The sequence below is a fragment of the Lipophrys pholis genome, assembly GCF_963383615.2.
Source record: "Lipophrys pholis genome assembly, chromosome: 4".
NCBI classification, from domain to species: domain Eukaryota; kingdom Metazoa; phylum Chordata; class Actinopteri; order Blenniiformes; family Blenniidae; genus Lipophrys; species Lipophrys pholis.
Window position 1 is genome coordinate 32,879,552 of NC_137637.1, and position 17,683 is coordinate 32,897,234.

At 42.1% G+C, this 17,683-nt stretch overlaps 1 protein-coding gene across 5 annotated transcripts in view; it reads left to right on the plus strand.

Moving 5' to 3' along the window:
* The window catches only part of dock3 (dedicator of cytokinesis 3), a gene marked incomplete at its 3' end in the record, with an annotated part of 116,384 nt that overhangs the window by 44,252 nt on the left and 54,449 nt on the right, over positions 1–17,683 (plus strand). For all 5 annotated transcript variants that reach the window (XM_080461076.1, XM_080461077.1, XM_080461079.1 and 2 more), the window contains exons 4-5: positions 2,354–2,409; positions 8,647–8,743. In XM_080461076.1, the coding sequence (XP_080317202.1) occupies positions 2,354–2,409; positions 8,647–8,743 (153 nt within the window). The remainder of the gene's footprint in view (positions 1–2,353; positions 2,410–8,646; positions 8,744–17,683) is intronic.

A 17,683-nucleotide genomic window follows, 5' to 3' on the forward strand; every position in this document is an offset into this window, starting at 1 on the left:
TGTTGGCTCTTTAGCCCTGTTAGCTCCTTTAGCACTGTTAGCACCTTTAGCGCTGTTAGCCGTGACAATGGAAGTTTATGAAACAGGTCAGCGCGCTCTGAGATCCTCCGGCTCTCCGGATGTTTTCTCTCCTCGCTCTCGTGTGTTTAGCATGTTTCCTGACCCACATTGGACGTCTACACGCTCATTCTGCCTCATCACCTTCCCTTTACTGTAACGTCTCAGTCAGGCAGAAACAGATCAGCTTCCCCAACAGGCCGGGAAACACGTCAGATCTACAGATCGTGTGCGACGCTTTACCAGCATAAACGTTTTTTTTTAAAAGCAGAGTTGCCACCGCTCAGAGAGGAATAATCCCGCTCCCTAAAAGTTTGGTTAAAATAAGATTTTCCTGTAATACAATACCATGACATCCCCAGACTTCATATAAAAACACTATGTCGGTTATTTAAAACCTTTATTTTGTAAGGTTTTTTTTTTTCTTTTTTTGAAGAGGAAACCTTGTCAGTCAGACGTTGATGTAATTAGACTACATGTGGAGAAACTATACGGGTCTATACTGATCCTTGTGCTGATATAATCCGGTCATTGCAAGTCTCTACAGGTCTGATGTTTGTCTCCATTAGTTCATAGTCTACTGTGGTAGTTTATCCTGGTCTTTTTGCCTGTATGGTCCATACTGTCTGTGCTGGCCTATAAAGATCTGATGCAAGTCGTCTGATCTATGATGGTCTTTACCAACCTAACTGTTGTCACTACAAGTCACTACTGGTCTGTTTATTCTGCTCTATGTGTCACCATGCTGGTTAATGGCAGCTTATTATGGTTTGATACCAGTCTGATGCAGGTCTACATTTGATTATAATGAACTAATATTGTCCGATACCAGTCTGTGTTGGTTTGTTTCCAGTTTATAGTGGTTTGTGATGGTCTATGATTAATCTATGTTGATGTTATTCAAGTCATGTAGTCAATTGAAGGCAAACACGTACACTGGATATATGCAGGCACATAAGTTTACAGCACGTTTGAATAAATGAACCAGCAGGGATGCACATATCTTCTCTGCCATCATTCTCTTCATCCTCCTTCTCCTCCTCACGAAACCATGTGGTGGGAATATGAATAAAATCCCCACACACAGTGTGAAAACTTCCCTCTGCAGACCAGCTACACTTTGCAAATTCAACAGCTTTTTTTTTTTTTCCTGCAGTCACAATTTGCATAGAAGTTTCCCTGCAGTTGCTCAAATTACAAAGATTTCATGACACAAAGTACCCAATTACATCCACTTTTGAGGAGGAATACTGCCAGCTACGTTCACAGCCAGTAAAGATAAAGTCTGAGAGCCTCCAGCAGGAACTTCGATTCAAGGGAACAGCATGCTGCAAGAAGTGTCGCTCATTAAAAACACTGGAAAAAATGAAGGCGGCGTCAGAGTGGCAGTGAGTCCAACATTAGAGATACACACTGCAGAGGACTCCGACCAGTTATCATTATAAATAATCACACGACTGTAGTGAATACTTCCTCTGCACATGCATGCATATATGATAATAATACAATAAGAACAATGTTTGACTCCCAGTTCATAAGCTCCTGGGACTTTATAGTTTTATAGTTGACAGTCTAATAACAAATAATAACAATCCAGCTTTGTTGTCTGTCAACTAGAATGAACGGGTGAATGTACTCACTATTGTGAATGTTTATAGTGTATTATTCTCTGCGAGCATGTGTTTGTGGTTTCATTAAATAAAAAGAAACTAACAGCACCCATTTCAGCCATTTCTGTGTAAACAAACATCATTTTAAAAACACGATGCTTTTCTGAAACGAAAATGCGAAAACAATGCGTTTTCACTTCTAACATTGTCTCGTAAACTTATATTAGTGGAAATCAGACGTATTATTGGCTACTCGAACTATCTTCTTTTGGGTATGCAAAGTAGATCGATTAAACCAGCAGGTGGCGGTAATGCAACTTTATGGATGTAAACTTTTAAACCCAAAAGAGGAAGAAGTATTTTAGTTATGCTTGCCCGTACTTGAGGCCGTACAGTGGTGTAGTGGTTAGCTGCTCACCCTCACAGTGAGAGGTTTGAACCTGCGGTGGTTGACTACAGGTTGGCGTAGTGGAAATCAGGACCGTCACAGTATCAGGCAGGTGGTGATAATGTTGAGACGAAGGCTTGATTCTTTGCTGGTGAATTCCTGCTGCTCTCTTCTTTACACACTGTTGTTGGCTGCACTCACTACATCCTCATTAGTATCACTGCGGAAAAGATGGTTTGATCCTGGTTTCTAATTATCTGTCTCTGCTGTTTTCTCTTTTCCCTTTCTGCCTCTCCAGGGAGTTTTTCCCGCCAGCTACATTCACTTGAAGAAAGCCATCGTCACCAACCGAGGGTAAGTTTGTAAACCCCAGAAGACGGCTCCGTGCACACAGTGTTCTCAGGACCCTCTGGGTTCATCTTCTTCACAGTTTAGAGTCGTTTGTGTCATCATTAACTCCAGCATCACACCTCGCTTTTGTTATTGGATGACTCAAAGCAATTATTTCGCACCAAATGTTGATTAAAAAGCAGACTGTACCCTGACATTTCCTCACTTTGTTGGTAATTATCCAAACATTGGTTCATTGTAATGTTTTATTTCTTACATACAGAAACTGAGCGGCTCAAAACAACAAAGAAGGAGGGTTTAAAGGAACTACGATGTTTAAGGTGTATTGTCCCTGTGCATGCATACATAGGTGGTTTTATTACATAAAAGTAGCACCCGCTAGTGGCCTGACATGAAAACGACATCATTTTCAGTGTTGCTGCCGTTTATTTGGAAACAAACCAAACAAATCATTTTGAAAAAGTTTCAAAACCTTTTCTGAATTGAAAAATAAAAAGTGTTTTCACTTGAAAAATTGTTGTGGAAACAAGGACTAAGTGATAAAGTTAACCTATTATTATAATACTTATAATCAAAAAATTTTCAAACATTTAAACATCAATTTGCTCCAGGTGTGTTCCTACTCTAGATTAACGTAAACATTTTCCTCTATTTGTATTTCATTCATCTTATTTCACATTTTTTAAATTCCTGTTGTCATCACTGTTGCCCCGTTTAAATCAATTTGCGGGGTTCAATATCCTTATTGTGAAGACGTCCAGCTAGTGTAATACACCGTGTGGCCTCCAGGTGGTCCCTTTACTTTGGAACTGCACGAGAACACTCACTACTACAAACGCGTGTGAGTAACATTGATGAATAAAACAGTCACCGCTACACACACACACACACACACACACTGAGATAAATGAAGCCTTCAGCTTGATCCCTTCATTGTATTATCACTCACTTCTCTTCTTTTGTTTGACCTCACAAACTGAAGGAGTCAAATCAATCTCATCCTGCCCCCCCCCCCCCCCCCCTCCAAAAAAAACCCATTTGTCTTTTTGTTGTTTTCCTCCAGTTGTCAGACTAACTGATCTCACACAAGTACATTTTTGAAAAGGATTTGAAGATGAATTGTCACTGAACTTCACACCAGATCTAAAGCATATTTTGATATTCTGTGGTTTTCTTGAAGGCGGCAGAGTTTCTCCTCTGGACTCTTTTCCTAATGTAATGCAGTACAGACACTTCTGCTAAAATATGCTGGAGAAAGAAAACCAACTTTTTGCTGCCTTCCCTGTTTCTAATTGCCTCAACGAAACCTTTGCTTTAAAGACTTGTTGGCTCACAGATGTTCTACAGATGTGAAGAGCAGATGACCTTGTCACCATGTTGTAGGGGAGGTCTCTGGAAAGTCTTCGCTCCAGTCGGAGGTTTAAGTCAGCGATCTGTCAGAGAAGCACAATCCCAACAAGGCCACCTCCGTTCTGGATGTGGGATTAATGCAGCAGTTGACTTTACTTTAGTCCTCGCTGAGCCAGGAGGCGTTTTTCTCTGCTGCAGCCGAAGCCGTTTAGAGGCTAATTTGATGAGATCCTAGTTTGCTGTGGGGATCCGTCTAAATAAGGTATGAACCTCCTCTTTTCTGATTCCCTTCCAAGTTCAAGAGCACATATTTTAATACATTTGCATAATGATTGGAAGAGAAAGGCTGTTTTATTTTTTCAGATTATTGGGAGTAACAGAGCGTGTCCTGATTTGCATAAGAATTTTTTTAATTAAAGGCAGGGAGAGTAAATTAAATGGAATTAGTGAATCCTCTACTGTTTCTATCAGGCCCCGGGGCACAAAACACAGGAGAGTTCAGACAGTGGAGACCAGTGCGTGCCATGTGAAGTTACATCAGTTAGTGGGAGGAAGATGCTCTAATGTGGATGTTAACTCTCAGGCTGAACGTGCAACATGGAGAGAGACAGCATCACTGCAACACGCCAAACATTTTCACCAATTACAAAAACTCAGTCACACTTCATTGACGTTAACTAAGTTACTGAGTTGATAAATGTATTGATCACTAACTTCTTTATATTAAAGTTAAAGTTTTTCTATACAGCATCATTCACAACACTGAGGAGACATAAATAAACTTGTATCACCATATCCTGGAGACTCCTTCTTCTTCTTGAGGTTAAATCTTTATAATAATCTGTTGTTGCCTGTTCACTTCAGCCAATCGGACGCCTCCCTGACGAAACAAGTCGCTGTGTCGAAAACTTCAGCACAGTTCTGTACATTTGAGTGAACTCTCAGAAGGAATCAAACATTCTCTCACTTTGGGAACAAACCATGCGTCACTCCTTACCCACCAAAGCTTTAGAAAAGTGAAAATAAAAAAATTTAAAAACCTCTAAAAACACAAAGTGACTTCTGTTATTCAGGAATATCAGACATTACTGGTAAAGCAGCAGCAGAGCTGAGCAGCAGAGAAAGTTCTGCAGAGCTCCGGGCTTCCACCGTGAGCTCTGGTTGGTGGGAACATGCTGCGCATCACATTAGTCTACATGAGGAAGGTCCGTGCACGGCGAACACCTTCAGCTCCTCACCTGTGTAGCTCCCACAGTGCGGCATTGACGTCTATATTTGAAACAGCGGCACGCAGATGGGCTTTAATGAGTTCGAGTGGATGTGGTGGCGTCAGTTTCAGTCAGACTGTCACGAAGCTGCCGTGAGCATCACGTCGGCGTCGGCTGGATGAAAACACTCTCCGAGCTCACATCTTTAACGGCAGCACCTCCACACTTCAGGATCTCACGCGACAAGAAAAACCATAAAGGCTCACGCGCTGACATCCAGTATTCATACTGATGCGAAATGTGTGAAAGAACATTCGCAAAGAAATAAGCTCAGCGTAAAAGGACAGTATGGAGAAATTTAAGTCATGCCACTGGTGTGCACCAGGTGGCAGTGTTGAGTCTTTTTTTTATCTCCAGTCTGATTTTTAGAGGTTTGCCTCTTTATAATCTGATAATCTGGGTCGTTTTCGTTGGTGGTTGGAATTGTAATTTGGTTAACATCTGAGGCCGGTTCATCCTCACACCATTTAGAAACTGATATAGCAGATATGTGAGGTGGTCTAGCGCTGAAAAACTTGTGGTGTACCTCAAGGTTCATTTCTTGTCTTCCTGCTTTTCTCTCCATACGTACATTTAAATATGGAACGTTAAGTTTTACACTGAAGATCTGACCTAACCTCTCTCTGTGCTTGAAAGACATTCAAACCCATCGTTGGAATAATCTTATGCAAAATAATACTAAGTCACTATATCCAAAGTCCACATATCTCACCACATCTTCAAACACCATACCTAGCCCACTCCTTTCAGCATTAACCTAAGCCTTAACTTTAATGATTTATTCAATCAGAAGCTCAAAATCATAGTAAAATCTCATCCGTCGCACTGCATCGACAAGAATCGTATGTTTTCCATAATCTGAGCTGAAAACCTTTGAACTCCATATGGTGACATCAACCTGGAGGTCAATCCCAGGGCAGGTTGGTTTCGCGGCGCTGATCCTAACGGGAGTCGATGGACGGCGTGGAAACAAGCACACACTTGATTTGATTTTACGGAAAAGCCTTTTTAATCCAGAGACCATAGTGAGCCTTGTTGTTTGTAAAAAGTCGGTCAGTAAACAACCACCGTGTTATGATAAGGCACTTCTTATTTATATTTTATTTTTCAGTGAAACCCTGGCGATGTTGCCGACGTTTTTAGGAACCTTCATGACGCTAGCGCCAAATTACAGATTCAGCTCAGCTCTCACTTTCACTTCCTCTTGCGCTGTAAGAAAAGTGTGGAATGAAGAGTGTGCTTGTTCACACATCAGTTCCTGTTAGGATCAGTGCCGTGAACGGACGTCTGTCCGGCGTTTGAACCCGAGGTTAATGTCACCGACAGAGGTTTGACAGTACTCAGCTGTGACGGCATGTTTGTGAAGGTGAGAGGCTTAAAAAAAAAAAGGTGTAAATCAGAACATGCATCTTGTCTATTGGGACAGACGATCACAGCATCATGTCTTAATTTAAAAACTAAGAAACCTATCAGGGGACAATACAGGCCGATCTCCAAGCTGCTGTTTATTTCAACTAAATTGGAAAAAGTTCAGTCTTTAAACAGATTTGCATCTGTTTTTTTTCATCATTTAGTCGAGTTTCCATTCAAAATACATGAGGTGGGCCGGTAAATGTTCCGTTCTGCTACTTTTAGGTCGGTGGAACAGCCGGAACAGCATTAAACCGATTCTGCTCTTACTTGGACGACAGGACTTTCCACTGCTTGTAAATACGCTTCCTCCCAAGAAATTCTACCTCGTGGTGTTCCTCAGGGTTCTGTTCTCGGTCCTTTGTTGTTTTTCCTCTAACTGCTATCTGCTGGGTAACTTATAAGGAATTTTAAGAATGCGTCCATAGCATTTCTATACTGACGACATTCAACTATTTGTGTCTGTGACATGAACACGACCGTGAACATTAATACAAACTCCTGATCTTTACAAATTATTTTCTTTTAATTCTCAATCACCTGTTTGAGCACTGAGCGGATTGTCACTATTTCAGCAGCATTTGAGGATAATTTAGAGACAAGTTCTATATTTCACATAGTGTTCTTAATTTTTTCAGTGAAATATTCATCTGAGAAGAACATTTTTTAAAAATTTTTAAAAATTGGTCAAGTACTAATTTTTCCATATTTTCAAATGAAACAATCGTCGTAGCTCGCTGTCTGTTTCCTTCATTTTCTGCCTCATTCATTCATGATTCTTCCACGAGGGACTTGCAGAGTCGGCGTCTCCTCTCGTTCCACCTTCCTCCTCTTCTGCTGGCGTCGACTCTTCTCACGTCTTCCTCCCGTCCTCTTCCTCGCCGCCTCACAGCTGATTAATTAATAAAAGGCGGCGTGCCGATGAGCTGCCCTCCCTGCTGAGTCGGACGCCCGCTGATTTCACCCACATTCGTTACACTTGTTTCTCAGACGCGTCTCCTCTTCTTCTCCTCTGTTCTACTTATCATACAGTCTTATCTCCTCCTCCATTTTCTCCTCCGTGCATCTCATCCTCCCTTTGACATGTTTTTCTCTCATTCCCTCCTCTCATCCCAGGTGTTTGAACACAGAGCCACATCCAACTTTAATCTCTCAACAAGTAAAGGCAAATCAATGACATGATTGTTGACAGAGCCGCTGTCTTAATGACTGAACCATATGCAGTGATGTATTCAGTAAACGTTAGTATTTATATGGTGATGAGTGATATCTATACAGTATACAGCACTGTTTATATTGTAAACAGTGGTATATGTAATTAAAATATACTATTTATAGATCTTACAAAATAGTATAAACTGCTATTATCAGCAGGATTATACAATAGACCATGTTTATTGGGATATAGTAATACGTGATATATTTGATGTCAATATATGGTATAAAGTGTTAGTTTTAACATTACGTATACTGTGAACATGCCATCGTTTTTTACTCTGTCAAAAATCTTATAGAACAATTATTGTTTCCTTCTCAGTACGACATTTGACAGTATTGATCCTCAGAGTTTAATGGAGAGATTGAAACATGTTTTGGTGATTAATATAACAGCACAGAGTTGGTTTAAATCATATTTGTCAGACAGATTCTACAATGACAAGCTGCTGTTTGCAAACCTCTGAGGACGATGTGAACCAACTTTTACAAATGTCTTGTAGGAGAACAATCACAATGTAAAACCTGCTCCCATCAAATATTGATGTAATTCAGTGTTTTTTTTCTTTACTGATAAGTAAAAACTACTGACTATATCCCGACTTTGGTTTTAGTGTGTGAACATTTTGCAGTTTGTATTTTGAAGAAGGCGCAATAGTTTCTGTTCACCCATCATCTCTGATGGTGTGTGTGTATGTGTGTGTGTGTGTGGCTTGTCTCTGGCGGTGGACACTCTCATTGTCTGTGGACGGTTTGTTCCACTCCTCTGCTTCAGTGGACTGTGACCATCGTCGAAGCACAATTCACTCAAACCGACCATTGTTGGAGCTCAACTGTACAAAACGCCACACAAAGGAGAGAATTCCTGCGTTAACAAACAAGGTCAACTGTTCACTGGGTCGCTCGCCGCCTCTTTCCCCGTTGGATCACGTTGTTTTGCAGTGTCAGTGTGGCCGGACGCGTCTCTCTGAATGAAAGTTCTCCCTCTGGTTTACAGGCCTCATGAGACGGTGGCGCCGCTGGAAGACCCCATAGTGACCGAGGTGACGTCAACGCTGCAGGAATGGGCCTCACTGTGGAAGCAGCTCTACGTGGTGAGACCCCGTCCTCAGGACGGAGACATTCTGACACCACGGACACTAAACACACAAATACAGTCTGGGAAGTCTTCAGAAAACAGCTTCCTGATTGTCTTTCCATCCATCCATCCATCCATCCATCCATCCATCCATCCATCCATCCATCCATCCATGTAGCGGCTAATGCTAACAGTTCTCCATTCATCTCTTCAGCTCGTCGTTTGGGAAATGTAAAGTTTTATTATTTATTACCACCCAAAAAGCTCGATAGTGAAAAGACGAGAAACTTCAAGGCTCAGAGCTTCACGGACGTCACTCTTTAGATTAAACATCCGTCTTCTGTCATACTTATCCAGTTCAGGGCCGCGGGGCGCCGGAGCCAATCCCAGCTCACTATGGGCGAGGGCAGGATTCACCCTGTCGCAGGGCATCTCGGGGGAATTTAGCCTCAGCAATTAACCTCACATGCATGTTTTTGGACTGATGGAGGAAATCCAGGTGCACAGAGAAAGAACACGCAAACTCCCCACAGACAGGCCCAGGGATTTGAACCCACAACCTTTGAGCGCGCTACCAACTGGCGCTACGTTAGATGAAACATTTCTCCATTAAATGTAAAAAACCTCGAGAAGAAGAGGTTTCTGTCTTTGTTGAAGCTGCTGGGTGGTATGATGGCATCACTCATCCATCAGTAAGTGCAATGTTTCACATTAAGAGCTATTCACTGAAAGATTTCCCCAAAATGACGCGTATGTGGAAGATAAAGAGCCGAAGATGTGCTGTGGGTTGTGTCTTTTTAAAGCTGTAAACTTCCTGCTTCCCTCACTCCCTGGGTCTCTTCTCTTCGGCTTCTTCTCTGCTTTGTTGAGTTTGCACTTAGAGGCCATCAAAAGAAGACGGGGAAGTTTAATTTTCATGAAGCTTCACACCAAAGTAGAAGAGACTAAAAGTACTGCGTCACTGTGGTGTCAGATTTTGAAGTTTGTTATTTGTCTGAGATCTGTAGTTTACTTACCTTAGTACTTGACGCATTTGGGCAGAAACCAGTCACGTAAATCAAGTAAATATAAAATGAAAATAAAGAAACACCCCAAAATTTAGAAAAAATAGACCTTAAATGGTGCATTCTATTGTGTTGTGGACGACTACATTGTGACGTGATAAATTGTACGACCAGTTGATATTAAACGAACCAAACACCAAATAATATGTTCAAGAAAACACATACTTATTTAAAAGCACATAACTGAACTAATATGAAGATGTATACTATATATATATATATACACACACACACACACACACACACACACACACACACACACACACACACACACACACACACACACACACACACACACACACACACACACACACACACACACACACACACACACACACTATACTATACTATACTATACTGTACTTTACTATATATTATATACATGTATATGATATATATAAAGAGGTATAATACACACACACACACACACACACACACACACACACACACACACACACACACACACACACACACACACACACACACACACACACACACTATACTATACTTTACTATATATTATATACATGTATATGATATATATAAAGAGGTATATATATATATATATGGCCCAAGACTGGCCTGCTTGGAATAGATATTTTCAAGTGTCACACACATTAAAAACTACATACACGTACAAACAGACACACATATAAAGGTACACACATGTAAACATACATAAATATGGACACACAGTCTTCTACACACATCATATAAATAAACTATAAGCCTGTTCACCTGGTGGACGAGAGTGTTTGTGTCCCTTTACCCAGATTGTGTCCTATAAAGAAACCTCCTCATATATAATGGATTATCCTGGCTTCATGTAAAGACGTGATGTTCCGGGGACTGTAGTGAAAGCTCAGTGAAGCAGCAGGACTTTTCCATGTTGTGGCTGTTTGTGGGGAAGCTGTAACGCTGCCCTGTCGCTCAGACCTCCAACCTTTCACAGACTCCGTCCGGCTCCTTCTCGTCTTGGCAGCGTGCCAACTGTCCCCTCGCCTTTTCAGCGCTCCTCGCCGTCGCCGTATGTGATCTGATTGCAAACCCATCTGCAGCAAAATGGACGGATGGAGACGGATTTCAGCTTCGGATGTGAATCTGTGGTCCGTCTCCTCCTCTTCCTCCTCTTCCTCCTCTTCTTCCTCCTCCTCCTCCTCCTCCACTAATGATGATAATGATGATGATGATGATGATGAGTTCCATGGCTCTTCCTCCTCATGATCCGTCACTCTGTACTTTTCTTCACAGTTTAACAGACTTTTGTTTTCACACCAATGAAAGACTGGATTGTCATTGTGGGTTTTTGTGTTGCACTGATTTTCTATTTCCACCGTGACGGAGCCAGCTCACATTAGCAGCTGTTTGTCTCCGACACAAGACGTGTTTCTGCTTTCATTGGACGGGCGGAGAGGGGATACTGGAGGGGATTGTCGGGATTGGCTGGCGTTCATTGCTGCGGTACATTGTGCTGACAGAGAAATTAAATGGTATTGAGCTGAACAGAATGAGTGGGACCAACAGGTGGTCCTACGTCTTACTGTCTGACGGCTTCAGGGGCGGCTGTTGTCCTGGTCTCGCGACCAAAGACAGAATTGTGGTGACTGTTGACTGCTGCTGCGGGCGGCATCACCCAACTAACCAGTAGGAATGCAGTTTGAATGGACGTACTGATCAGAGCGACTCTGCCGCTACATGTCTTTTGGCCACAATGACAAAACACGTGAAAAAAAACTATGTGAGATGTAAACAAAAACCTTATTTATTTATTTTTCTCCAAACACTTAAATGCCACGAGGAGGGCGAAGTTCTCCGTTCATGTTTCGCTGGATTCTTCTTCGTGAATGGACGGCGCTCGCTTGTGACGTTTTATTGTTGCGGAGTCCACGTGGACTTGCGCACGTCGTTGTGTTTTCATCAATCGGTCTGCAGCAGATGGTTCTCCACCACCTCCACTTCTACATAACGACTCACACATATGGACGCCCACTCACGCTCAAACAAACAAACATACTTGGACACGTATAGAAAAACTCACCTATACTTGCCCATACGGGGACACAAGTGCACACACTCACATGAACATGTACTTATATACACACATTCTCTCACATATGCACAAACGTACACACTGGGTCTGTACATTAATACATTCATTACTTTACATTTTGTTCTTTGTTCTCATAAACTGTCTCCAGTGAAGCTCACGCACACTGTGGACGCTCTCAGCGCCGCTGGCAGTTCACACACGGCTGGATGCGTGTGTGTGTGTGTGTGTGTGTGTGTGTGTGTGTGTGTGTGTGTGTGTGTGTGTGTGTGTCAAACACAAAGATAGTGTCAGATTTTGAGGAAATGATTTAGAATAAATTAAAATGAGAAAAATGACAGAGGGGTTAGAGAGAGAACGTGTGCAGACAAGAACAGAAAATAAAAGTGGAGAAACAAGTCGGGTTGGAAATTCTGACCTTGGAAAATGAAAACGAGATAAGATTATCTGATGTAAAGTGAAGTTCAGTGTTCTGTTGAGGTGAATTGACTAAACACCAAATGTTATGTGAGGAAAAAAAACTCTGAACGCAGCAGAACATGTGAGAGTCTGGAGGAGAAATCTTCATTTTAAAATCTGCAGATTCTTTACGATTTACTCTCATTTTTCTGTTTCATTTATTTTTGTGACCCTCGTGTTTTCTAAATGGGAAGCTGCGGTATATTTCGTCTCATGTTGAATAACAGATGTCCGTTTTTACCACGAATAAAATAAAAAACAACAATAATTCCTCATGAGCAAGCAGAGGGAAAAACTCGCTGTTTAACAGGAAGAAAGCTGAGGAACCAGACTCACAGGTGGAGATTTCAGCTGTTCTGGTTGGAGAGAAGAGGAGAGAACAGACCGGCAGGTTGTGGGTAATAGTAGTAATAGTGAAATATCACAGTATGTAGAGATAGAAAGGAAAGAAGCCCGGTGCAGTGCAAGTCTCCCAGCAGTCTAAACCTATAGAAGCGTAGATAGAAAATGGCCCGGTGTGGCCTGAAGCAGAATGTAGACTTTCACTTTCTGAATATTTGAGTACACAGTGTTTTTACCGCTTCAACCTTTAACCAAACAACCAACAGTTAATGGGAATCGTGGAGGACGATAAAGACGCAGGTCAGAGGAAGAGGAGGAGAAAAAGAAATGGAAGAATAAAAAGATTTCTTCTTTTATCTAATTATCTTTCCCCTGTCATCTGTGTGTGTGTGTGTGTGTGTGTGTGTGTGTGTGTGTGTGTGTGTGTGTGTGTGTGTGTGTGTGTGTGTGTGTGTGTGTGTGTGTGTGTGTGTGTGTGTGTGTGTGTGTGTGTGTGTGTGTGGGCAGGATAGATGTGTTAACAAGAGGGAGGGAGGAGAGCAAAGTGTGACAGTTCAACAATGATGGAGCGAAATAAAGAAGGAGATGAACACTGAGTAATGTATTGCTTCATCGTGTGCATGTGTCCCAGTGTGTGTGTGTGTGTGTGTGCGTGTGTGTGTGTGTGTGTGTGTGTGTGTGTGTGTGTGTGTGTGTGTGTGTGTGTGTGTGTGTGTGTGTGTGTGTGTGTGTGTGTGTGTGTGTGTGTGTGTGTGTGTACCAGCAGCAGAAAATGTCACTTCACTGCAAAGTTAAAAGAATCGAACGAGGACAGATTTCCACCCTCTGCGTCCTCCTACCGTTTCTTTCTTTATTTTGTCATCTTTAAAACACACACACACACACACACACACACACACACACACACACACACACACACACACACACACACACACACACACACACACACACACACACACACACACACACACACACACACAGAATAACTGAAACAAGTTTTATTGCCGCTTCATTATTTTGAGACAAATTGTACGTGCATATTGTGCATCACAGTTTTTGGAATCAAAAAACCCTCATGAATATTTATTTTATTTTTTAAATGTCATCAAGACATCGTGAAATGAGGGGGGGCGGGAAGGGGGGGCTAAATTTTTGAAAAAATATGCTTAAGGAAATGGGAATCACCTCCACGTTTAGAGAAAATAGCAAATAAAACATAAAATAGACACCACCACTCAAGAAAATCCACAAAAAATAAGCATTAAAAAAATGTGATTTTAAATAAAATAGACTTCGATGAACAAACATGAAGAGATGGTTCAGCGATGGAAAGTTAAATCCTCAAAAATAGATAAAACAAGCAGCTACTGTGTGATGCTGTGAAAGTGTTGAGAGCTCTTCGAGTCTGAACCCACACAGGTACGGTCCACCTGGTGTTTGTCATGAGACTGAAAGAACATCTTCTAAATTACATGACGTGGGAGATATTTTATATAAATGCGGCACCTTTTTATTTCATTGTGGTGTTAAACTGCTGTTTGTAAGGACTCAGTCGTCCAGGAATCAGCACAGCTCTGACAAAGACTGTCATGATTAGTAAGTGTTCAAAGTGTCACCTCACCACTAAACCGTCATCATACAGGAAGCAGTGACGAGCACAAGGCTCCGAATCACGCCCCGTTTATAGCTCCGATTTCAGTGAGACGCCTCGGCCACTCCGCCCGAGTGGCTCAGGTGGTGAGGCGGCGTGTCCTCCGGTCTCAACGTTCGACGCTCGCCGTCTTTCTTTCCGATGAAGCTGAGTGGAGGCCGAGCTTCCTGCCGTCACCGGAGTGTGAGTCGGTGAATGTGAAGCACTGAAGTGGTGAAAAAGTGATGTCTGCTGACAGCACCCACTAGTGGCCCGGCACGATCAACGACTTGTTTTCAGCGTTTCTGTGGAAATGGGCGATGTTTTCAAAATGCTGTCGTCGGAGCGGGAACCTTTTCTGAAACGAAAACACAAAAGCGACTTGAAATGTTGTCGTCTAAAAGCGTCTTCAGTCCGGCTTCATAATCGGTAGCGATGATAAATCATTTAGTCATTCAGAGTCTCAAGAGCACATCTTGTTTCTGGAAACTTGAATCGTGAATTTCAAACCTGCAAAGGGAAAAAGGGACTCGGTGGATCTCCAGTCGGCTCCTCCCTGCAGGCTCGCCTTGTCATTTGCTTGGTACAGTTTGACTGACGGCTCTCTGCAGTGAAACTAACAACGCGGGGTTAAATCTCCACCTCTGGTTCAGGCCTCTGACACTCACTGTCACTGTGTGTCTGTTGGAGGCGATGAAGAGTGAGGAGGAGGAGGGGGCGGAGGAGGGGGAGGAGGAGGAGGAGGAGGAGGAGGCAGCAGCTTCTCATTCAGCTCCAAACACTAACGAAATAAGTGTTTACCCACCACCTCTCATAATCAATCTAATTATAGATCTGGCATTGAAGCTGACAGCCAATCACACGGCCCGTCAAACCGCCGCTGACAGCCGGCGAGCTGTCAGTCCTCACAGAACAGAGCACCAGTCAAGCTTTTTGGGAAACTTAATATTCAAGCATGTATACTTTTATCATTATTTGTGCTGAAATCAAAGTCCAAAGCCGTGGTGCTCGCTTTGACTTCTGCGTTTATCATTATCAGCTGCATTTCTACTACTACTGCTACTCTGCACATTTTTGCTGTTTGTGATTTCTGACTTATAAACCAGTGGATTCATGCTCAAATAAATCTCCTCATTGAGAAGTAATGAACCCTGAGAACAATGAGAAGTAATGATACCTGTGGTGACCTCTAGTGGTTATTTTTATTATGACAGCAGCAACGTCTTCATCCTGGATGGACTTCATATTTTAACTTGAGGCCTTTTGTTTTCAGGCATAATTGAAAAAAATATGACAAATTAAATGACAAAATTATAAATGTAAAAGGTGTGGATTGTTGTATAAGTATAAGTAATAATGAAAAGGAATAATTTTGAAATATTCAAGACGAGTCCAGAAAGGTTATGTGTTCAAACCAGGATTGAAATATATAAACTGTCAATCAAATGCATTTTTAAGTAGGAAATACAAAATTTTGGGATGATTTAATCATAATTACTCTTACTTTTCTTCAATATTCAATCTTTTTGAATTGCAAGCATGGAGACATCAATTATCACACTTCAGTCCTTCGCAATGTAATTTTGCACTTTTTTTTATTGAAATAACAATAAATTCATGATATTATGATGCAGCCTTCGTTGAAAAATAGAAATAATACCTTAGAATGTAAAAAACCTTAAATGATTTTAAAAGTTCAAACATAATATGCAAACCATAAAAAAAAATTATGAAATGTGATCAATTAGCAAATTTTGGGCAGTTACTTTATTGTTTTTTTTATCTTTCCTGTATTTGTTCATGCAACCAACGACATAAGATTACTACAAAAGTAGAAAAGTCTTTGCTTTTTCATTTCAGAAAAGTTAAGTACGTTTTTGCGTTTTTACACGGAAAACAATGTAGTTTTAATGTAGGCCACTAGTTTGGGGATGTTGTTTGTTTTTGTAATGAAACTACACAAACGTGTGCAGAAAATCGTGTGCTACAAACATTATTCATGGAAAATACACAGACAGTCGTGCGGATTGTTACTATGGTGACTGTCAACAGGAAAACTACCAAGTCCCAGGAGAATATGGACTGGGAGTCATGACACTCTGAAAGGGCGTTATTGTTGTTTTTGTTGATATACATGCATATGCAGAGAAGCATTTATTCAGCTGTGAGGACAAAAAGTATAAAGAACGGTTAGAAAAAAGAATGGAGGATGGACTCCAGTCCAGTGATGAGGTGTTTGCTTCGTCCCTCCTCTCCTTCCCGACACGTCGTGTCTCAGACTTCTGCCTCATGTGGGAGTTGTAACAAATTAACCAGGTGAAAATCGTCCGAAATCGTCGTGTTATTTCTCCTCCCCGGAGGACGCGCAGAAGGTGACTTCCACCCTCTATCTGCCTCGCACAAACACAAACTCTCACACTTTTCATCTCTAGGCTCTCTGTGGGCTCCAGCCCGGAGAAATGAGCTCTGCTGTCACGCGTCCTCACCATCAAACGCACCCCGTTCCACTATCTGTGGCGTCCACACCTCCGTATCTTTCCCCGCTACAGCGTCGCTGAAGTGCTGCACGCCGGCCCGTGGGTGGTAGGAGAGGGAGGGAGGGGAGAGAGAGAGAGAGAGAGAGAGAGAGAGATGATGGAGAGAACAGGTCAGAGGAGGATAGAGGGGAAGAATATACAAACACAGTGAATGAGAGAGGCAGAGAGAGCAGTTTGAGGAGGATCTGAAGTCCTTTCTGCTGCAGAGAGGAACCGAGGAGGGAACCCGCCGTATTTTTATCATCTCCACACCTGTAAGTACTCAAACGTTCTGGACGGTGGAAACGTGTGAGACAGGCAGCGGGTCCACCCATAAGTGTGTGTGTGTGTGTGTGTGTTTGTGTATGTCATGTGCGTGTCCATCATCTATAGGCTTCTAATAAGTGCGGCATCTTATATTCGCCATGGTGACTCACTCCTCGTTGCCACGGCGACGTGGCCATTGTTGCCATACAGTAGCAGTGGTTTTTATTGAAAAAGGAGTATAAATAAAAAAGGCTGTAAATAAAAGCAGAGTTATGAGTGCGGAGACGAGAAACTGAACACCAGATTTATTGTGTCGAGCTTTGAAGAAGTGTGAATAAAACAGATTTAGAAGCTGTAATTAAACTTCAGAGGGGCTCAGATTGATCACTGAAGGTTACAGTGAAGCTGCAAACCCCAAAGCAGCCCGCCTGAGTGACTCTTACAGCAGGCAATCATCACATCTCTTCAACTGTTTCATACATTGAACTGGTTTATGCATGTTTTAAATAAGAGTGTAAACTAGTATCCCATTCCACTTTTTACCCCTCGTGAAAAGAATTCGGTCCTGACGTTGTCAACATTTGCTCGATCATAACAAGTCCAACGCAATCTGGTTCACATCTGCATCACC